This window comes from Populus nigra, chromosome 1 (genome assembly GCF_951802175.1).
Source record: "Populus nigra chromosome 1, ddPopNigr1.1, whole genome shotgun sequence".
NCBI lineage: Eukaryota > Viridiplantae > Streptophyta > Magnoliopsida > Malpighiales > Salicaceae > Populus > Populus nigra.
Window position 1 is genome coordinate 11,971,727 of NC_084852.1, and position 21,728 is coordinate 11,993,454.

Below are 21,728 nucleotides of genomic sequence, written 5' to 3' on the forward strand. Positions count from 1 at the left end.
CTTTTCTCATTTCCTCTCTTTCTTGAGCTTGTTATCAAATACCTAATCTTTACCTTGGAACAAACAGAGTTGCTCCCATTTTACTATTGCATACAGACAAATAGAATAGATAGAAGATTGTTATATGGACCTTTCTGTCAAGAGAGTTTTCCCGCAATTGAACAAAGGCACTCCAGGTACGTTATGTGAACTGATAAAATAGAAATCAAGAGAAAGACATTTCATAACATCGACAGCAAATGGCTACCATGTCTTAATGGGTGTTCAATTTCTGAAAAAAAACAAAATTAATAACAGAATAGCTAGATTTTTGAAAGCCTAGATTGGCAATAGGACTGCAATTATTTCAGTGCTAGAAAATCAGTGGCATACATCCCAAGTGTTGCTACAGGGAAGAAGAAAAACTCAATGAATCTCAATCTCTTCAGTAATCTCGATAGTTTTGTAAGAAATATGACTCCAAAAGCAGGGGATCAAAAATCACAAATTCTCATGTCAGACATTGAAGTTATGCAGGGAAGTGAATTTCAACAATCCTTATCTCATTAAGAGGGAAACCGGTTTTTAATGGAATGTGCTTTCAATATCTCCAATAGCAATCTTCACTTTCATCTCCTTGTCTACCAAAAATTCATTTACTGTATTGTACACTAACCCCGAGCCTCAACGATGCCAGATGCGACCTTGCTGCCTCTGTTCTTGCATTCGCCTGTATCATCATTTGAGCAACTCAAAATGCCGTTCAAATACAATATTATTTCATGTACTCAATTTACTTCTCACATTGGTGTCTCAGCTTTCTCATCACAGAATTTCACAAATTCAACAAAAATAAAAGGACAAGAATGTAAAATACCTCTGATAATCTTTAGAACGCTCAAGGAACTCTTTTCCTACATCTTTTCTTTCATAAGATGCCAACACCTTTCTGATATCAGATGGACTGTTGCGAGCAACATCTGTGTGCAACCAAAATGGGAATACATTTTATATAATATTAACAATAATAAAGAATTGTGATGATGATTGAAATAAGGTAATCGCCTGGGTATTTACTCCAGGCTCAGTGTATAGAGATCGATAGATAAGAAAGTTCTATAAAGGGAAGAACTGAAAGTATACTAGAGTCTCGGCGCTTCATAAAATAAACCAAATCCCATCAGTAACAGCAAGGGTTATAATATTTTGGCCTTCTTTAAGGCTGTGCCTCTTCAAGACAAATGTTTATAACTAGTGCGCAATGAAATCTAAGAACACAACTGTTTCAATTCCATGAGGACAGTCAAATGAACTGTTATATACTCATGCAAAAAGGAAATTCAACTTTACTTACACTCGAGAAAGGGAATGAGATCCAAAAGTGCTGTATCCAGTGGTACTTCACCCATTTCGTCGGTCTTAAATGGCTTAATTGGGACACAGTTTTCTGGCTGAAGGCTATTTTCAAATGCATGGCCACTCACATAGAGAATTTTACCTGGATCCCTATTAAGTTTTGAAAGATCCTGCAAACAATAACTAACATCAAATACAGCTTTTCCATTTCACAAAAACACAGTAAAAATAACGTTAGGTGAAATAGAAAATAGTGAAAAGCTTTAGAGGCATTGCCACCATTACCACATCACATTAAATGGTGCTAGCATTTTGAGAGGTAGCAGCACACAGCAATACGAATAGTATAATGCAAAATGGTAGAAATGGCTGATATGGTCTATGAGAATTATAAAGCTTCACTAAACCTTTCCAGACATGACAGTGCTACACTAGCTTTCCAAAACCCACAATGGTAGAGACTGTTTTGCAAAAAATTAAAGCTAATGAGTTGAACCCCAGTCCAAATATCAGGCCCTAACTTCAGAGTGTTTCAGCTCTTATCCTCAAATTCAAAGACCACTTAACGGCACCTCATATGTAGATATATATCAGTTTCATTTATGATTCCAGCCCACCTGTAAACTTTTGCCAAGGCCTAGAGCTTCACTTTTTTTCATCGCCTTTGTTTGAGGCTTCAGTTTATATCTAAATCTTATGAACCTAAGATAGAATTTCTAACTTCGATTTCCAATTTCATCCTTAGGGTGTGTTTTGGCATTGCAGTTCAAGAAATGCAGTTATAGGAGTAGTTAGCCAAAGATCCCCATTAATGCTTTGGCCAACAATAATTATAAACCCCATGAAATGTATTTGCATTCCAAATCACCATTTCAGGCACTCTTTATAACATCCACAGACTTAGCAGCTTCACATCTAGGACATGAGAGTTTAATCAGAAATGGAAACTAACATCCCTGATTTGGAATGCTTCGTGTATAGAATGAATATGCCCTTATTTTAGATTGTAGACATGAGACTTTCTGGTTTACAGAAAGGCAAGCAGCATAACAGTACCAATTTTAACCAAGTAAACAAATCCAAATTACAGACTTTTTGGTGAAGTTTAATCGTTACCATAACTCACAAATCAAGCAAACTTGAAATGAACGTGAAGAAAATCCTGTATGTAAAACCCTTACATGTGCCCAACCAAATCACGTTGATGAAGAATAATGCAGAACTAAGAAATACATGCCAAGGCGAATAGAATGCCAAAAGCCCCAAAACATACTGACAAACAAAATTTGAAATTCTGAGAAATGACTTCATAGGCTTGGTTACAGAATTTTATCAAACTGACTCAGTTTTGCAGATAAGCATCTTCAATTAATTTAACAGAACATTCTAAAGAACGGTTATCAACTCCACTATAACAAAATCAAACCTAGATGCTTAAATGTAATTCAGTAAGCAAAAACACACTGAGAACCATGCAATGTTTCCAGCTGGATAAACATTAGAAGGACCTCTAATGCCATCATCAGGGCACATGCAGAGGACAAATTTTAACTTCCAAACAGAGGGAGAAACAACCATGGAAACAATCTTGTACAAGCTGCAAATGTCAAAGTAAAAACAAGAATAATGGCAAAAACTGAAAAACAAACCATCACCCTTAAAGGAAAACTCTAAAAGGCACATAAAAGAAAAGAAACGGTGAAAATAAATGGCATGTTGAAAGCAATCAAATATAACAGATTACTCTATAATGCTTGCCATCCTGATACTTGGTAGCACTCCTTGATAGTCTATATCGTATAAAGTGGTTTGTATCCAACCTTTCAACAACAGGATCAACATACTGCAGAAGCCAGAAAAGGAAAATTCATAATGAGCGACTTCATGGATTATAAAGATTACCCAAAACTGGGAGACAGGGAAAGGGGAATTTTGTTACCATACTCAGCTGGTCAGAATACACAACAATTTCATAGAACCGTCCAACATGTTGCAAGAAGTCATCTACTCCAGGTCGTTTGAATGTTCGCCAGCCTCTATCACGCTTCACACGGAGGCACAGAGAATATTATCATTACAAATTCACCAGATACAAATGTTATGTGCATATACAAGTAAGAAGTCGACAGCAAGCACATATAATTTTATACACTAAACATACAGAGACAGAAAGGCTAAAGGAACATCTCATTCTAAATTGGTTACTTACCCGAATAGAAGTATCAAACGACTTGCATAATCATGCCAAAACTATCATACAAGATTTAAGTTATCATGCAAACTCTGGAGACATGTTTGACACTACATACTTCCAGTAGAGGCCTTACCTTCCAATCACTATAAATTATTGTCTCATTAAGATCTAAAACTAGCGTAAAAACATGCTGCTCCGCAGGATGCAAATCAGGAAGAAGCTTTTCTGCAGCTGGTTCAGTAAAACCCTGCATGAAGCAAACAGAGTTCATTGTTTATAAAGGAAATGAAATGAAGATGTAATGGAAATTATGAACTCATAACAATATTTGCACTCACTTTGACATGTTCTTCCAGCAGCCTCCTCATATCCAAGTAAAGTTCCACTGCTTTAGCAGGAACTGAAATATAATAGGCAGAAAATGATATTATTCTAATGCCAGCAATTATCAACAGAGAACATATCTGCCACGTAGCAGCAAAGGATCACTTAATTACAGTTGAACAGCCTGTAAACATGCAAACCTAACTACCAAAAAAACATCATCACTTCCATAGCTAGATTTGACGTGTATTTCAACATTCTAGAGGTGTGATATGTTTCTGCAATTGGCACGCGTTGATAACAGGAAGAAAAAAAAATCCAAGAATCAATCTTGAGATTTCAAACTATAAACTGGGGGGCAAAAATTAATAGCTTTGATGAAAAGCAATTTGGTATTAGGTGGGGCTATGAGCACACCAAATTTATAGAGAGAGAGAATGAGATGGAGAGAAAAGTGGAGTGTCATTAACACTTAGAGGGGTGCTTATAGCCCCATCCCTTGGCAGTCAACAGACAGTTGAGGATGGCAGAGAAAAGATCAAGCAAAGCATTACTGGCAACAGAATTCAGTAAAAACGCTTTTAATGGTAATACACTATGATTACCGATATAGATAGAAAATAATTCAGAGGACCACACCTGTCATTGCAGCGGAGTACAGCAAACCTTGATATTTCTGCGAAAGGGAATGATAAAGAAATCTCAATCATCTCTTTATGTCTCATTTGTTCAAGTATTTTATATAACAGCGGCACCCCAACATAAAATCAACTCAACTATGCCTAAAATCAATAACGCCGAACCTATCTCATAACACAGATGACATCAATTCAAAACAATCAAATTGAAAATAAAGTTACGAATCAGAGAGAGTTACCTCAACATTGGACGCATCATTAGCAGCAGTATAGTTCACTGATTCTCGCAACGCTTTCGTCTTTTCCTCCACTTCATCCAAGCTGTATGCTGAAAGCAAGGGAGAAAAATAGAAATGAAAATCCCAACTAGACTCCTCCTTTTTCCTCCGCATTTAAGTTTTAAGATTAAGCAAGAAACTGAACAAAACCGACAAATTAATATACATAGATATATAATAAAACAAACCGTAAGAAGCGTAGCCAGCAAAAGCAGTGGCTCCAGTGAGAGCGCCAACAATTCCGTACTTAAAGAAATTCCACGCCTTATTCTCCGAACTCCCAACAGCCTGCGCCGGTGCTTCCCCCGCCGCCGCAGATTGATCGGATATAATTGATTGAGAAGAGATGGTGGATTCCTTGTTTGAACAAAAGAATCGGCGATTAGGTTTATTGGTTCTGGATGCCATAGATAAAATGCGAGATCGAAGCATTGTTGAAGCCATTCTTTCTTCTTCTTTTGATTATTGTGTTTTTGGGTTTTCGGGGTTTAAATAGGGTTTTGGGTCTGCGTGGATTTTCCGAGAAGGAAAGATATACGGGGAGGCAGAGAGAGAGAGAGAGCCAAAAGCAGTGTTTGGTTGCTTGCTTTCAAGGCTTCGAAGTATGTAAGAAGGGGTGTGTTTGGAAGCCGATGCATTATGTAACTAGTCCTGTTTAAACAAATTTTCTTTCGGTTTAGGAAGAACAATTAGGGGTTTTACTTTTACCCGTGATTCTTCTTTGTACTCTTTTTATTTGTTTTAGTTAAGCCCTGCTTTTATTTTTTGGTTTGACCGGTTATATTTATGATATGCAACGTCTCTATTATTATTATTATTATTATTATTATTATAGATTATGTTTATTTTCTGGAAAGTGGTTTTTAGAAAATTATTTTCCAAACTTTCTTGTGTTTGTTTGCCATTAGAAAAGTTGGTCAACGAAAAAAACTTTCCAGTTAAAGGAAAATTTGGCTTAGTTTGCAGGAAAGTGTTTTCCTGAAAAATTTAGACGGAAAACACTTTCCGGAAGTTGTGAAAAAATTAGAAATGTCATATTATTTGCTGATTATATCAAATTTGATCTTCAAACTTTTGAGTGCTATATATATTTTGTTTTGAATATTTATTTTTCAATTTCATATCTTAAAATTTAATTTTTATATTAACTTTGGTCCTTATTTTTATAATTTTTATTTGCTTTTTCCTTATCATTTTTTTATTGAAATTTTTTATCTATCAAATTTGATACTCATTTTTTTTATTGTTAATTATTTTATTTGAAATAATTTATGAAATGTTAATTATTATTATTTTAATTTCTTCATCTTTTATTTTTTTTATTTTTTAGATTTGATCTCTATTATTTTGATTAATATTTATTTTATTTGAGATAATTTATGAAATTATTTTTTTTTTCAATTTCATTCTCATTCAACTTTTTAATTTGTAAGATTTGTTCCTTATTATTTTAATAAACGTGGAAAAAATAAAACATTAATAAGTTATTTTCCAACTCATTTTTTATGACATAACCAAACATTGAAAAATATTTTCCAACTTTTTTTTCATTACACTACCAAACATCAGAAAATAATTCATTATTCCGGAATTCACTTTTAAAAAAAAACAACTTTCCAGCAAACAAACGAGGCCTAATAATTAAAAGAACTTTAAACCCCAAAAGGAAAATAGTTTTGATTAATTGTGGATTATAATAGTGGAATTATATTTTTACCCTTTAAAAAAACTACTGTTCATTTTTCATTTTATCTTTGCTCGGGGTATCTCAGTCTTTCCATAATTTTTTGCACAATTCAATTACTTTGTGACACTTAAAAGCAAAATATATATATATATATATTGCCCTTGGAATTAAAAAGTCTTAGGTTTTTCTTTAAGGGCATGTTGGTATATTTATATTTGGTTTTTTTTTTTGTAATTAACGTTTGGTCCTAAAGGTGATTTGGTGATTTTTTAATTAAAAAATATTAAAAAAAAAAAGTCGATGGCACGTACATGGAACGCACCAGCGAGTACGCCACTCTACCGTCTTTAAATGGTGTGTGTTGTGGCTCAAGATAGGTAAAAACTAGTTTCCCTGGTGTTTTGTCGATTCACAGCGACAAGGGCTACCTCTTCTTACAGCAGATGAGACTTAATTCTTGACATTTTGGTGGTGATTGACTTTTTTTCTCTTATTTTGTTTATTTTCTTTTTCTTTCTCGATTTTTATGTATGCCCTCGCAACATTTCACAATAAACCTTCAAGTTTTTTTCCAATAGGATTTGGTCCCTGCTTTTTTAATTGCTATTTCTTTTATTTGAATTAGTTTAATGAATTGAATTTTTTTTCGATTTCATCCTCCACCAATTTTTTTCATTTTAAATTTGGTTCTCATTTTTTTATTGTTATTTAATTTATTTTTGATGGTTTTTGGAATTGATTTTTTTTTTTTACAATTTCATCCTCCTTCATTGTATTTACATATTAAATTTTATTCTCATTCTTTTGATTGCTATTTTTTAACTTTAAAATTTAATTTTTTTTATTTCATCCTTCAACCTTTAAATGAGCTTTTTGATTGACTTCATGTCTAAGATTTAACGGGTTATGAATTTGAAAAGTTAACTCAAGTTTAGGAGAATCGCTCGAGTTCATTTGTTGTTTTTTTTAAGCTCATGTATTTTATATTTTTTAAAATAAATTGCTTGATATTTATTTTAAAAAATATATCATCCAGTATATCACCATCTCCATTCATTTTATTATTTTTTAAGGTTAGAAAAAATAAATTAACCCACAAACATAGTGTAAGGTATTAAATCATTTGTTTTTTTTATTTTTTCTTAAACTCATGTTTTTTTTCGGTTTTATCCTTCGACACTTGATTTATTTGAGGATTGACCTCCTTTTTTTGTTTCTATATGATTTCTCACTAATTTTAAAAAATAGCATGGGTTATCTCGGGTCTTTTTATTTATTGTTCATTGTTATTTTTTTAATCATATTATTAGATTAACTCAACTTAATGCATCAAATTAAATCAAATTTTTCTTTCTTCTTTAAAAACACTAGTTTGAGCCTCTTTATAGCGTAAGACACTATTCTAGGTTTGCTTGAGTCATTTTTTTAATCTTTTTTTAATTAAATATTTTTGTTTTTATTTCACACCCTCAATATTTGGTTGATTTTAATTAGAGTTTTTAATTTGTTTTAATTTAAATTTCATGGTATTATCACGAGCTCATGTCCCATATCAAGAGTTTCACAGATTAAACATGGTTGGCTCTGATCGATCTAATATATTAACATCTCGATATATATATTTTTTAAATGTCATACGGTGTGTCATGATCTTAATATTTAAAAAATTAGTCATCCATTATACATCGGACTTCAGACTTCTGACTTCATAGTGTTTTTATATTTTTTATAAGGTTATAAAAAAAAAAAATCAAACTCGCAGCATAACACGAGTTAAAAATTAGACAGTACTAAATAAGTAGATCATGCAAGTCAGTCTATTAGAATCTCAACCATTTCTGAATATATATATTTGTTTTTGACCATGCTCTTCTTAAAATAATAACATGTGACTATGTTTATTTTAGGTGTGTAATACATATAAAATTTTGTAATTATATTTCAAAATAGAAAAATTATACTCTAGTCACAAAAATAGCAACAAAAGAATATCAGGAATGACAAATTAAATACTAAATATGATAAGGAAGTGATGAAGAGGGAGAGAGTTCTGGTCATTAATCATGTGAGTATTTTAAAAAAATAAACTTCTATTGCTTGCCACATGCTTTATATATAGAACTTATAGTCTTTTTAAATCAAATCATGTGCATGATTGACTAGATTAATTTTTAGACTAATAAATTGGAAACTTAATTATTTTATAAAGATAAAATTGACTAAATTAAAAATATAAAGATATATTAGAAACATATATCATGATATAAGGATAATAAGTCCTAATTAGATTCTTGAATCAAAAGTTATGGTTTAATGAAGCTATAGTGCTCATTTGCTCTTTCAAGCTTATTTTTTTGACTTACAAGCGCCAATAACTTTTTTTTCTAGTGAGGAACTTAATAGATACCAAGATACACTTAAAATAAATCCAAAACATGTGCATAACCGGCTCACCGAGATTATTTTTTCTTTTTAACTTTTAATGATTGATTTATTAAAAAATAATCTTTATAATTTGTTTTAATTTATTTTTGTATGGTTATTACAGTCTTGTGATTTTGGTCTTGAATTTGGCAAATTAATCCAGATTGACTTAATTATTTTGTTTTTTACTTTTGATAAGTTTATTTTGATCTCATGACCTGGGTCATAAGTTTAGCAGGTCAAATTTTCTTGTTAATTGTTTTTCAATTTCATTATTTAACATTGAGTTGATTGGAAATTAAACTTCATAATTAGTTTTGATTTGTTTTATATGAGTTGTAATGGTCTTATAATCCGGATAATGGATTTGGTAAATTAACCCAAGTTGATCCGGATCGATTCCATATGTTTTTATTGCAATATCATTATTTTTTTAAAATATAGTCTTGATTTTTTATGAAACAAATTATGTTTTTACTTGTTGTTTGTATTATTTTTGAACCCATCAAATTAATCAAATCATAACAAATTAACTCTATGATTCAGTTCTATATATTTTTAAATGTTCAGAAAAAAATTGATCATGCAATTGTAGTATAAATCAATGGTATAGTTATGAGTAGTAAACAAAAGTCAACCATTAGTCAGCACAATCAAACAAAAAAAGAAAAGGAAATTAATACCAAATGGCTCTTTTTTCTTTAATCTAGTTTCTCTCTGACCCGGGTCAAGCTTTCTAAACTATAACCCAAGTCATGCCTTGATTATTTTGATAACTTTATTTTTTGAAATTTATTTTATTATTTAATTAAATGTTTTAATTAATGTAATTTTTTGTTACCACACAATGGTTTTTTCATCCGCCATAATTTATTAAATCAAAATCAAAATAAATCATAATTAGAAAAAATATTCTAAAAATCTATAACAATTTAAACTAAAAAGGAAAGAATGTGTATTTTTAATCAAAAATATAATTTCCTTGTTTATGTTTTTTTGGTAAAATCATGTTAAATATCTATTAAAAAATAATAGGAACAGAAATTTTATTTTCATCAATTTCATGAGTTTTTTTTTTAACATATTAGGTATATAATAATTGAAAAAGAGATTATCGAAAATTTTCATAAAAACCTATGACATTATATAAGAACTATGCCAAATTTGAAAATAATAATTTAAATATCATTTAACTATTTTATTTATAATGCATTCCAATCAAATTAAAAAACAACGGAAAAAAAGACCATAGAAAAAGGCAAAGCTTCTAGGTCTAAAAGATTAAGCATGTGTTTTAGGCCCAACAAAGAAAAAGCCTAGCACACATACTAGCCTTCTTGTTTTTTTTTTAATTATTATTATTATGTTTAAAGATAAATAACATGTTATCCATCCTTTTATTTAAAAATAAAAAATAAAGCACACGATATTTCATCTACTAAATTGGTTTTCAGTCACTGAAGAGATAGTTAGAAAGTCAAGCCAAGGGTTTTTCAAACCCAAAGATCTATTTTCAATTTATTTTCATCTAAAATATCTAATAAACACCCTAAGAATCTTTATAAACCAATTACTTACCTCAAAAACCTTATTTTGGTTTCAAAATACAAAATTAAATTGAATAAAAAAATCTTTCTTAACTTTGATCTACTTTTTCTGGTGATATAAAAGTTTAAAACACCTTAATAACATACTTCTCTTTAAAAGAAATTTATCAACACCAAAATCAACATTTTTCATCGATGGAATATGGATAACCGACTACTCTCTCCCTTTTTCTCTATTTTCCATCAACTATTTCCATCTCCTCTCAAACTTCAGATACTAAAATATAAGATAAATAAAGCTTAGGATTGAAAAGTAAAATTCTTAAACTAAAATCTTAAAACTCAACAAGCATGTTTTGACAAATTTTAAACTAGATTGTTAAGAACACTTGTTAAAGTGCTTAGAATTTGATTTAGATGAAAAAATTTTGTTTTTAATGACTAATTATTTATCTTCAATGCTTTATTACTTCTTTTATTGCAATCTAAATCATTACAATTAGTCCTTCAAAATTTCAATAACACCACATTGATTAGTTACACTACTAAATAAGATCCACAAATTTTAAAACATATGACTCAAAATCCCTCTATAATATAATAGAACATAAGCTTTATAGTGGAATGGAAAAAATAAAAGAAAAAATCATAGCATAAACTTAAATAAAAGTATTAGGTGAAGAAAAGTCCAAATATATATAAAAAACCTTTCCTTCCGCCATTATTTATAGTGAATTTTAGAACCAAAACTAATGTAGAATATAATTTTGGTAATTATTAGAATTAATTTTATCTATCTTTTTTCTTAAGAGTTTTTATTGATTTCTTTTATTTACAACTTTCTTTATTTTCCTACACTTTAGATTTTTATAATCCCTCTTTCTCTCTAAACTCATGTATTTCTTTATTTGATGGTGTTTCTTAGAATAGATAACCCTTTCTGAGTGTTCAAAATTTAAAGTCCTCACTTCTCGTTCAATAAAAGTAGTTATTATCTCGTTACAAGTTTAATCTTAGATAGATTTAATTGGTAACATATATGTGCCACATATTCAAGATGAGGTTTTGATAATAACATGTCACATTAAAAAAACAACTAAAAGGCCTTAGTATTTTCCTATAGCATATGATTAGAAACATTGTGGATTTAGATAATGTATTGACTATTTTGACCTTTACTGCACTTAACAATTGCCTTGGCAACATGGGTAAATTCATCTTTTTTAGGGGATCTAAATGTCATTTATCAATTGATTGAGTAAAATTTAGTCGTTCATTGTTTTTTATGTACAATAAAATTAATTTGTTGCCCTTAAAAGCTAAAAAAATTGGCCTTTCATCCAGGGGTATTTTTGTCTTTTTCTATTTATTTGCATAGTAAAATGATGTTGAAACTTAATAGCTAAAAAATATTGACCTTGGAAAGAGAGGTTCTCTTGTCTTTACATATTTTTTATACAGTAAAATGACATATTTAACCTTTGACTTAAAAAAATCTAAGGCTAGGTAGGGAAGGCGTTTTTGGTCTTTTCAACATGGTTTTTTATATAATATTCATACGCCTTTAAGGCCTATTTAGTGATTTGCATTGTTAAAATATTAATAAATCAATTAAAAAAGCTGACACGTGCTACGCAACGTCTGTGCATCATCGTCCCAGCTCTGTTTTGGAGGCATGTGGGGAGTATTCTGGTGGTCAAAAACTACCAATTGTCATCTCATCTAACGCGTAAGGTGGTTGTGCAACTGCTAGAGTGGCGTGTTTGGTCAAGTTGACAGCGATTCGATGACGATAAACTTTTTTCTTCCTCCCCTTTTTCTCTCTCTCTCCTGGGACTTGGTATTTGTGTCGAGCCTTAAAAATTCAATTGTGTTCTCCATTTTTTATTTATTTTGAATTTAGTCCTTATTCTTTTGATTTCTATTTGTTTTGATTTTAGTACTTCTTGAAGTTTTTTTTCAATTTCATCCCTCAATATTTAATTTCATTTAATTTTTGTATCCAATCTGATTCTCATTCTTTTGATTGCTATTTTTTTTATCTTTTGCATTTTTTTATTTTGTCCTTTAGGATTTCTTTTTTCATTTTATTTTGTTTTCAATTTTGGTCCTCATTTTTTAATTGTTATTTTTTTAATCTTTTTCTTCACTTATTTTATTTTTCAATTTAATCCCTAATTAGTTTATTTCAATTACTTTTTGTGCAAGGTTTAGTCCTTATTGTTTTAATTTTTGTATCATTGAGAATTTTGTTTTGTAATTTCTTCATGTCTACCTATTACAGGTAATTTCAGTCTCATAACCCGCTCCACTAGTTTCCACTAGTTTGGTCTTTTTTAAAATCTTTTTTAATTTTTTTTTTCATTTTCAACATTTGACATTGACTTATTAGGTCTTAAATTTCATGATTTGTTTTGCTTTTCTTTTAGTGAGGTTATCCATGTCTCATATCTTACGTCGTAAGTTAGTCGAGTTAAACTTGGCTGACTCGTTTTTTTTTAAATTGATTTTTAAATTTTTTTTTTATCATTTGCCATTAAATTATTGACCCTTGAGTGTTGTCATTTTTTTTCACTTTCCTTTATTCGGGGTGGTCAAGTTAACAAGTGTTCGCTTGTGTTTTTTTTTTTTTTTCATTTTCTTATTTTACTTCAGTCTTTTTTTTCTAAGTCTTTTTTTTCTAAAAAAGATTAATTTTTAGATCCTGATGTCACATCGCATTTGGTAAGTTTGTAAAGCTAACCAAACTTGACTTGAGTCTTTTTCTTTGATGTATTTTTTTTTAAATTAATTTTTTTTACTTTTATCCTTTTTTATTTGATTATCAAACCTTGAGTGTTGTGATTTTTTTTATTTTTTTATTTTTTTTAAAAGGTTACTCTGATCTCATCTATCGAATCCCGTATTAATCAGTTGGTCTGAATTTACTTTATCATTGCCAGGACGTCTATATTTATTTTATAAAACTGAGCCACAGAGTAGCCCGGAGAAGCATAGAAACTAAGGACTCGTTTGGGAACGCGGCTGCGGCGGCGTTCCCAAAAAATTTGAATTTTTTTTTGCTAAAATTTAATATGGTTTGTATGTTTTGGATCGTTTTGATGTGCTGATGTCAAAAATGATTTTTAAAAAATAAAAAAAAATCATTGACATATATTTTAGCATGAAAAGTTATTTAAAAAACACCCGCAACCACACTGTCAAACACGCTCTAAAGATGTTATAACATATGAATGATAAAGAAAGAATGAAGACTTGGTGGGCTTAATCAACATAAAAAAGAACACGAAGCTTTGATCAAGATAATTCAAAGAGAAATATGCAAAACCCGTTTAAAGCCCAGTAGAAATCAAAACCCTAGAGAAGTCCAGAAATTAAAAGAAAAGGAGAGAGAGAGAGAGTAAAGAAACTGATGTTTTGATAGTGTGAACGTGATTAGACTACTGTGTCTTTGCTTCGTTGTCAATGGAGTTTGCATTTATTGTGAATGGTTTCAGCATCAGGAGGATTAGGACCTTTGATTGGCTGCACTCCACAATCCAAAGCCGACGACTTGGAGTGTGGAATATGAAAGTCTTTCTGGCCTGTCCCAGCTCCAGCTTACCGGCGACGCTAATTCTAGTGGGGCCTGACCCTCCCTTCCTCTCTCTCTCCATGGTTTCTTCATCTGCATGTGAATAATTGGACCGAGGAAATTTTAATTCGAGTTAGTTGATAGAGGAATCATTTTCTCTAGTGGAAAAACTGGTACCCCTGCGAAGCCCACAAACATGATTTTTTTTGCGGTCCATCCAATAACCATAAAACTGCTGGGTAGGGAGGAGAAGGCACCACGAACTAAAAATAAGAAGACTTTTCAAGGGTAAAAGGTGACCTGTTTTGTAGGACGTTGTCCTCTTAAGTACTATATTAGAAATTTATTCATTTCCTTGCAGTGCAAGCTTCTACCACGCCAACTGTGTCCTATATAACCTTGTACTATTTTACTTATCATTTCCTCGACAAATGCTAATCTTTGTTTAGTCTAGGCTACGTTTTAGAGCCATCCATTTCTTCTTGCCCCATGTCTCGCTCTCTCTTCTTCCTCTCTCTCCTCCTCTCTCTCCTCCTTCTAACAGCCGGGCACAGTGGCCACTACGACGACGCCGACGGTGACGCCTCAAAAATTAATCTCCGTTCGACATCCTTAATCCTGGTTAAGATATGGTGCTTGATATTGATCTTTATTGGCACTTTCATTGGAGCGGTGTCCCCCTACTTTTTGAAGTGGAACGAGGGGTTCTTGGTGTTAGGGACTCAGTTTGCTAGCGGTGTGTTTCTGGGGACTGCTTTGATGCACTTCTTGAGCGAAGCAAGTAAGAGCTTTGAGCATTTGACAGAAAAGGAGTACCCTTTTGCTTTCATGCTGGCCTGTGCTGGTTATTTGTTGACGATGCTTGCATATTCTATCATTTCTTATGTTTATAGCAAAGATGTGGCCAGCCAGGTTAATGTTGGCGATGTAGAGCTTCAAGGTATGTAAAATCCCTACAATATCTGCTTCTTTAATGTTTTATATATTCATCTACTTCGTGTTTCGTTGAGCAAATGGTTTTCTTGAAAAGTAAAATTTAAAAAAGTGAATTGGTTTTTTAATTTGATATTTAATAGTGTAGTAAAAAATAAATTGAAAAATATTTTTTAATATTTGGTTATATTATAAAAAACAAATTAAAAAATAATTTATTAATAATTTTTTTTAAAAGTTTATTTAATATATATATATAATATTTAATATAAATATTTAATCACTTACAATCAAATAAAAAAATAAAATCTAAAAAGTATAATAATAATTTTTTTTTTATTATATCCTATATTCATAATAGCTTATTTTATAAAATATAACTATATATATCATATCATATTATAAACAAATAACTTTTGTGAAATATTTTTTAAGTAAAACCTATTAATAATTTTTTTTAATTTTAAAAATTTAAAATAACTTTTTTCATTAACATGTGAAGTGCTTGCTTTTGCATTTTTCATTATGTGGAACTCATTTCTACAAAAAAAAATTATAAATTTATACAAAATAAAATCATATAATATTTAGATTTAATAAATTTCATATAAAAACTCCAATTAATATTTAAAAAATAATACATAAAATATATAAGAAATTATAATAAAGTCAACATCTACTCCAAATACATAACAAAGATAATACAAACTCAAAAAAGACACAATAAAAATAAACACATATAATTAACACTTAATTACTAGTTTCTTTGAGTGTTATAATCATTCCACATGGTTGATGCAATCTTTTTTTTTTTTGTTATCGACTCCCTATTCTCTTCCCTTTCCTCCCGTTGACTTAAGTTGATTGTTTGTCTAATTGGTTCACTTTCCGAACATATTTATTCCATAAGAAAGTCATAAGGATCAACTCCCATTATGTGATTATGAATAATACAACATGCAAGCACAACATCTACTTGTGTTTCATAGGACCAAAAAGATTTTTCATCAATTGATCTAAAACAACTCTTCAAAATACCAAACCCTCGCTCAATAGTGGTTCTCAATGAAGAGTGTCAGAAGATTAAATAGCTCATTTTCATTTTCTGATGAACGTTCTGTAAACTCATTCAGGTGATATCGAACTCCACAAAAAGGATAAACGATTCCTTTTCGAATACCATAACCAACATCACCAAGATAATATTTCCCTACAAATTAAAAAAAAACCTATTACTATCTTTATCTAATAAGACATTTTATATGTTTATTGTATATAATACATATTTTATTATATACCTTCTGGAATTTTTAGACCACTAGGTCTTGATAATGCATCACCTAAAACCCGTGAATCATGTGTGCTTCCTTCCCAGCCAGCTAAAACATATATAAACTTCAAATCAAAAGTTATAGCTGCTAAAATATTTTGTGTTGTTTCTTCTTTTCGACCTCGAAAATTTCCTTAAATCTCAACATGAACATTTATAGGAACATGGGTACCATCAATTGCTCCCACACAATCCTATATAAACATGAAAAAATAATTTATAACCTTTTCTTCTAGATGTAATTAATTAATGTATACAAATATTGGTATTGTTCTCATACCTTAAAATAAGGATAAAATCTTCGATTATTCATTATCTTAGCTGGAACTGTATCCTCTAGATCTTTAATAAGGTGTTTGTATAACTTAAGAACTGCTTTTAAAACAATTCTAAAGTAACGATGGATAGTTTCAACAGACCTATAGTATATACCACTAATAAAATGAAATCTTTGGTTTTGGCCCATAGTTTGTAAAAACACAATTACTTGCTCCCTAATAGACACATTTTAAGTTGATCATAATAGGTCACAACTTGTGAGAACATCACACAATCTATATAAGACAACATGTTTCATATGAATTTATTCAACGCAATGTCTATCACCTCAATTCAAAATGCTGTCAATATAGAATTCTCGTTGAGCAATTACATTTGTACGTAGTTCTTTTGGTATAAAAATTCTATTTCTTTCTTGTTCAATAATAGTTATCCCTATAGCCATCACAGTTACAGCTGCTCCCATACATGCTGCATGAATTATCTTACTATCCATAACATGAAAGTGAAGTTTTCTGTTAACAAAACCTAAAAATTTAGGGAAATAAATATTAAAAAAAACATATAAAATACTTACACAATCAATACAATAAATTATGCTGAAAGAAGCTGACAATCTATAATAGTTAGGGCAATGATATCTGATTCTCTAAACAAACAAGGTCTTAAAATATATTATTTAAGACCATAAAATTCAATTTCTCGATGATAAAACCGTTTTGAAAATTATACAATTCATATGTTCACAACGATTAATAAACATTGCCCAATGAAATCCATATAATTACCGGCATAGTGCCACAAATTTATCCATATGTGAAAAATATAATCAAACACTAATAATGAATTAATCAAAGCAAAATAAAACAAGCACATTTATAAATATAGCAAAATAAAGCAATAACTATGGCAAAAATCACACTTTTTAGGTGTTATCCATGTTTTTATGTTTAGGTTCTGTTATCTAATTCCCCTTATTAAACTTCCTTTAGGTCTCGGTCGGTTCCCCTCTAATAACATGTTCTCGGTTTCTCTCATTCTCTCACTCCCCTGTTCCCTCTCGGTTTTTCTCGCCATTTGTTCTCTCTTGCCATTCCCCTATTCTTTCTTCAATTCCTTAACTTCCTCTCTCTGTGCACAAAGAAGCAGGAAAAAGATCAAATATTCTAGGGGTAAGAGGGCTAGACCTCAAAGACCTGCTCCTCCTTCCCAGTTCTCCTCCCTCTCTCCCCAGGCTACTTGTACTGATAACACTGGGACTTGAAAAAAAAAAGGGAGCAAGGGTTAATTTTCAACACATTCACTGATCCCCCCCTTTACTTTGCCTCTCTCTCTTTGTGCTTCCACCCAGGCATAATCCCTTGGTTATGTTATGGAAACAAGAGTCTTCTTTTTAGAGGAGAGTGGATATGGTGGCTGGATCCGGGGATGGAAAAACAAGGTAGGGATTACTATTTGTTGAGGAAGTTTGGGGATTTTGCTTTGATTAATTCACAATAATCTTTAGGGTATGGATTTTGCTTTGATTTGGTTTGTTTGGCTACAAACGTGAGCTGCCGAATGTAAGTGATGAAGAAGAAAACTATGTCATGAAAAAATGTGCTTTTTATAGCTTGCTTGATGAATTTGGTTTGTTTTGAACTAGCTGAATGTGACGAGGTAAGATGAAGAAGAAAACTGTGTTATGGAAATGTTATAGAAAAAATATGACAGGTAGTAGATTTATCATGGTTTGTTTTAACAACATGGAAAAAAACATAGAGAAACACATTTTGGTTCGAAACAAACATAGTAAATTAAACAAGAAGATCAAATGATTTATGCCATAATTCTTATAGATCTAAACGAAGAAGATAAAAACATAAAGGAAATAATAGAGGAAAAAAAATACATGAAATAAGAACAATATGCTTCAATTGTTCCAAAGAAATGCTTCAATTGTTCTTGCTTCCAATTGTTTTCGAGAAGAGAAAGAGAGAGACCATAATTTGAGAAAATGTGTGTAATGAAAGAAAGGAAAGTGTTTTCCTTTCCTTATCAAAAGGAAAACACTTTCCTCTGCTAAAGTTACTTTCTTGTTTTGATCGGAATTAACTTTTCTTTGACTTAGTTTTTTGTATTGTTACCAAACATGGAAAAATAAGGAAAATGAATTTCAAAATTTTATTTTTCTGGAAACAAACAAGGCATTAGTCTAATTTTTTGACATGTTCTTGTGAAGACTGTCCACTGATATCAATTCCTTTATGTTTGTGTATGTGTTTTTTTTCTTTTTGAAGTTGTTATCATGCCTAGCTAGTAAATAAAGAATGAAATTTTTTTAAAAATAGAATTAGGGTTTTATACTTTAGGCGTTGATTTGCATTTTGAAAGATAAAAAGTTCACAGAGTTTGTGCTTATGATGATGTAAAGCCATGGTTGATGTATTTTGGTTTTCTTTGCAATGATGGTGGTGGAAAGTGATGAATTGTCTTCTACCTTCCTCTGTTGGTGGAGTTTTGATGAAACAATTTATATTAAAAAAGTACTTAATGTCCGTTGACGCGCCACTAATTTAGATTACTTTTTATTGCTGAAAGGAAAATAAAAACAAAAACAATGATCAAATGACCTTATGTTCCCCAACATGTCTAAAATCTGATGATGCGAACTTTGTCTCTTGGCTACGGTCTTAGAGAATGGAGAGTGATGTATTCTTTTCTTTCTCTTTATTTTTTTTATTACAGGGGGTGTTCTGCAGGGAAAAAGAAGCCACACCAGCAGTTTCCAGTCACATTTTCAGGTGGAAATTATACATGTGATATTTACAGCTTTAGTTGATGCTAACAATTTTCTGTGCTTGGTTATGCACAAAATCCTTTATTGGAATAATTACTTTTACTAATATTTTTCTTGATGGAATTGTGCCTTGAAAGATGCACAATGGTACAGATGCTGCCTCTGCAAAATCCACTCTCCCAACTGCCAGTTCATTTGGGGACACCATTTTGTTAATATTTGCATTGTGTTCCCACTCTGTCTTCGAGGGCATTGCAATAGGAGTTGAAAAGACAAAAGCCAATGCCTGGAGAGCTTTATGGACTATCTCTTTGCATAAGATATTTGCAGCAATTGCAATGGGCATATCTCTCCTTCGAACGATCCCAGATCACCCCTTTGTATCATGTGTTGCCTATGCTTTTGCATTTGCCATTTCAAGTCCTGTTGGCGTGGCCATTGGGATTATAATAGATACCACAACTCAGGGTCATGTGGCAGAATGGATCTTTGCTATAACAATGGGACTGGCATGTGGTGTGTTCATCTATGTATCAATCAACCATCTTTCAACCAAAGGCTACCATCCCCAGAGATCAGTTTTAGTTGATACGCCGCTTTACAAGTTCTTAGCCGTATCATTGGGGATCGGAGTAGTTGTTGTTGTGATGATATGGGGTGAAAAAAAAGGAAGGTAGATGCCTACTTGGATGTCTGCTGTTGACTTTTTGAAAGTCTGTTGTTGTCTTGTTGGAAGTATGTTGTCTTTTGCTCCACATGAGTGCAGAGCATGGGTGGTGGTAGAATACAAGCTCTATCACAAGCTATTACTAGAAAAAAATAAGTTTTGCCAGATTGGCAGGACACAATCTATAAGTACAGGCATCATTAAAGATTTTTGATGGTATGGATCTACCCTTCAATGTATAATGATATAGGTAATAAATTCATAATCCAATACATGGATTGAAAGGGTCAATATTATAGTGGAACATGAGTACACCATGTATTATTTGACATAAAAGTAGAGACAAAAATTCAAACTCTTAACGTCTCAAGAATGGAACCAACTATTTGAAATCTCTTATCGTAAAAAGAAAAATAACATCGACCTCAATGGGTGTCATGCAAGTATAATAATCAGATAGAGAGAAAGAAAAGTTAAAAACTAGTCAAATTTAAAGCATGGGGAATAAATACATTGTGATAATTTATTTATTCCAAGCGCTCTAAAGTTCGGTGTGAAGAACTTTTTCCAGGCAAATAGAAACAACGATCGGACCAGCCAAATCCCTAATAGCACAACCTGCATGCAAACTTTGTGAATTAGATCATAAAAATATATGCTAGAGTAGCATGTTTGGTTAGGCTGACAACGATGAATTTATTTCCTCGTCCCCCTTTTCTCTCTCTCCTGGGATTTGGTATTTGTGTCGAGTATTTAAAAATTCAATTGTGTCCTCCAGTTTGTATTTGTTTTGAATTTAGTCATTATTCTTTTGATTTTTATTTATCTTAATTTTAATGCTTCTTGAAGTTTTTTTTTTCAATTTTATACCTCAACATTTAATTTCATTTAATTTTTGTATCCAATCTGGTTCTTATTTTTTTTATTGCTATTTTTTTATCTTTTGAATTTTTTTATTTTGTCCTTTAGGATTTTATTTTATTTTATTTTATTTTGTTTCCAATTTTGGGCCTCATTTTTTTATTGTTTTTTTAATCTTTTTCTTTATTTATTTTATTTTTCAATTTAATCCCCAATTAGTTTCTTTCAATTGCTTTTTGTGCAAGATTTAGTCCTTATTATTTTAATTTTTGTATCATTGAAAATTTTACTTTGTAATGTCTTCGTGTCTACCTATTACAGGTAATTTCAATCTCATAACCCGGTCCACTAGTTTCGATGATTAAACCGGTTTAAGTTCGGTCTTTTTTTAAATTCTTTGTAATTTTTTTTCATTTTCATCATTTGATAATGACTTATCCTTGAATTTCATGATTTATTTTGCTTTCTTTTATTGAGGTTATCCTTGTTTCATATCTCAGGTCGCAAGTTGGTCGAGTTAAACTTGGCTGACTCGGTTTTTTTAAAATTAATTTTTTAAAATTTTTATCATTTGCTATTAAATTATTGACCCTTGAACGTTGTGATTTTTTCTGTTTTCCTCTATGTGAGGTAGTCAAGTTAACACGTGTTGGCTTGTGTTTTTTTTTTTTCATTTTCTTATTTTACTTCAGTCTTTTTTTCCTAAGTCTTTTTTTTTAGTTTAATTTTTAGACCCCAATCTTATATCGCATTTGGTAGGTTTGTAAAGTTAACCAAACTTGACTTGGATCTTTTTCTTTGATGTATGTTTTTTTTTAAATTGATTTTTTTAACTTTTATCTTCTCATATTTGATTATCAGACTTGAGCTTTTTTACA

General features: G+C 30.9%; 2 protein-coding genes across 2 annotated transcripts; one reads left to right on the forward strand and one right to left on the reverse strand.

Moving 5' to 3' along the window:
- Positions 1–219: 219 nt before the first annotated feature.
- On the reverse strand, positions 220–5,357 carry LOC133683742 (mitochondrial import inner membrane translocase subunit TIM50). The gene is made up of 10 exons (XM_062106795.1): positions 4,958–5,357; positions 4,731–4,819; positions 4,493–4,529; positions 3,868–3,929; positions 3,663–3,776; positions 3,275–3,379; positions 3,080–3,178; positions 1,334–1,505; positions 857–959; positions 220–709 (listed from the first exon to the last, which is right to left on the reverse strand). Exons 1-10 carry the CDS (start codon positions 5,211–5,213, stop codon positions 664–666), a joined length of 1,083 nt encoding a protein of 360 aa, XP_061962779.1. The 5' UTR covers positions 5,214–5,357; the 3' UTR covers positions 220–663.
- Positions 5,358–14,132: 8,775 nt separating this feature from the next.
- LOC133700284 (zinc transporter 11-like) lies at positions 14,133–20,293 on the forward strand. The gene is made up of 3 exons (XM_062123816.1): positions 14,133–14,941; positions 19,271–19,326; positions 19,460–20,293. The coding sequence occupies exons 1-3, from the start codon at positions 14,491–14,493 to the stop codon at positions 19,997–19,999; spliced, it is 1,047 nt and encodes a 348-aa protein (XP_061979800.1). The 5' UTR covers positions 14,133–14,490; the 3' UTR covers positions 20,000–20,293.
- The last annotated feature ends 1,435 nt before the right edge of the window (positions 20,294–21,728 follow it).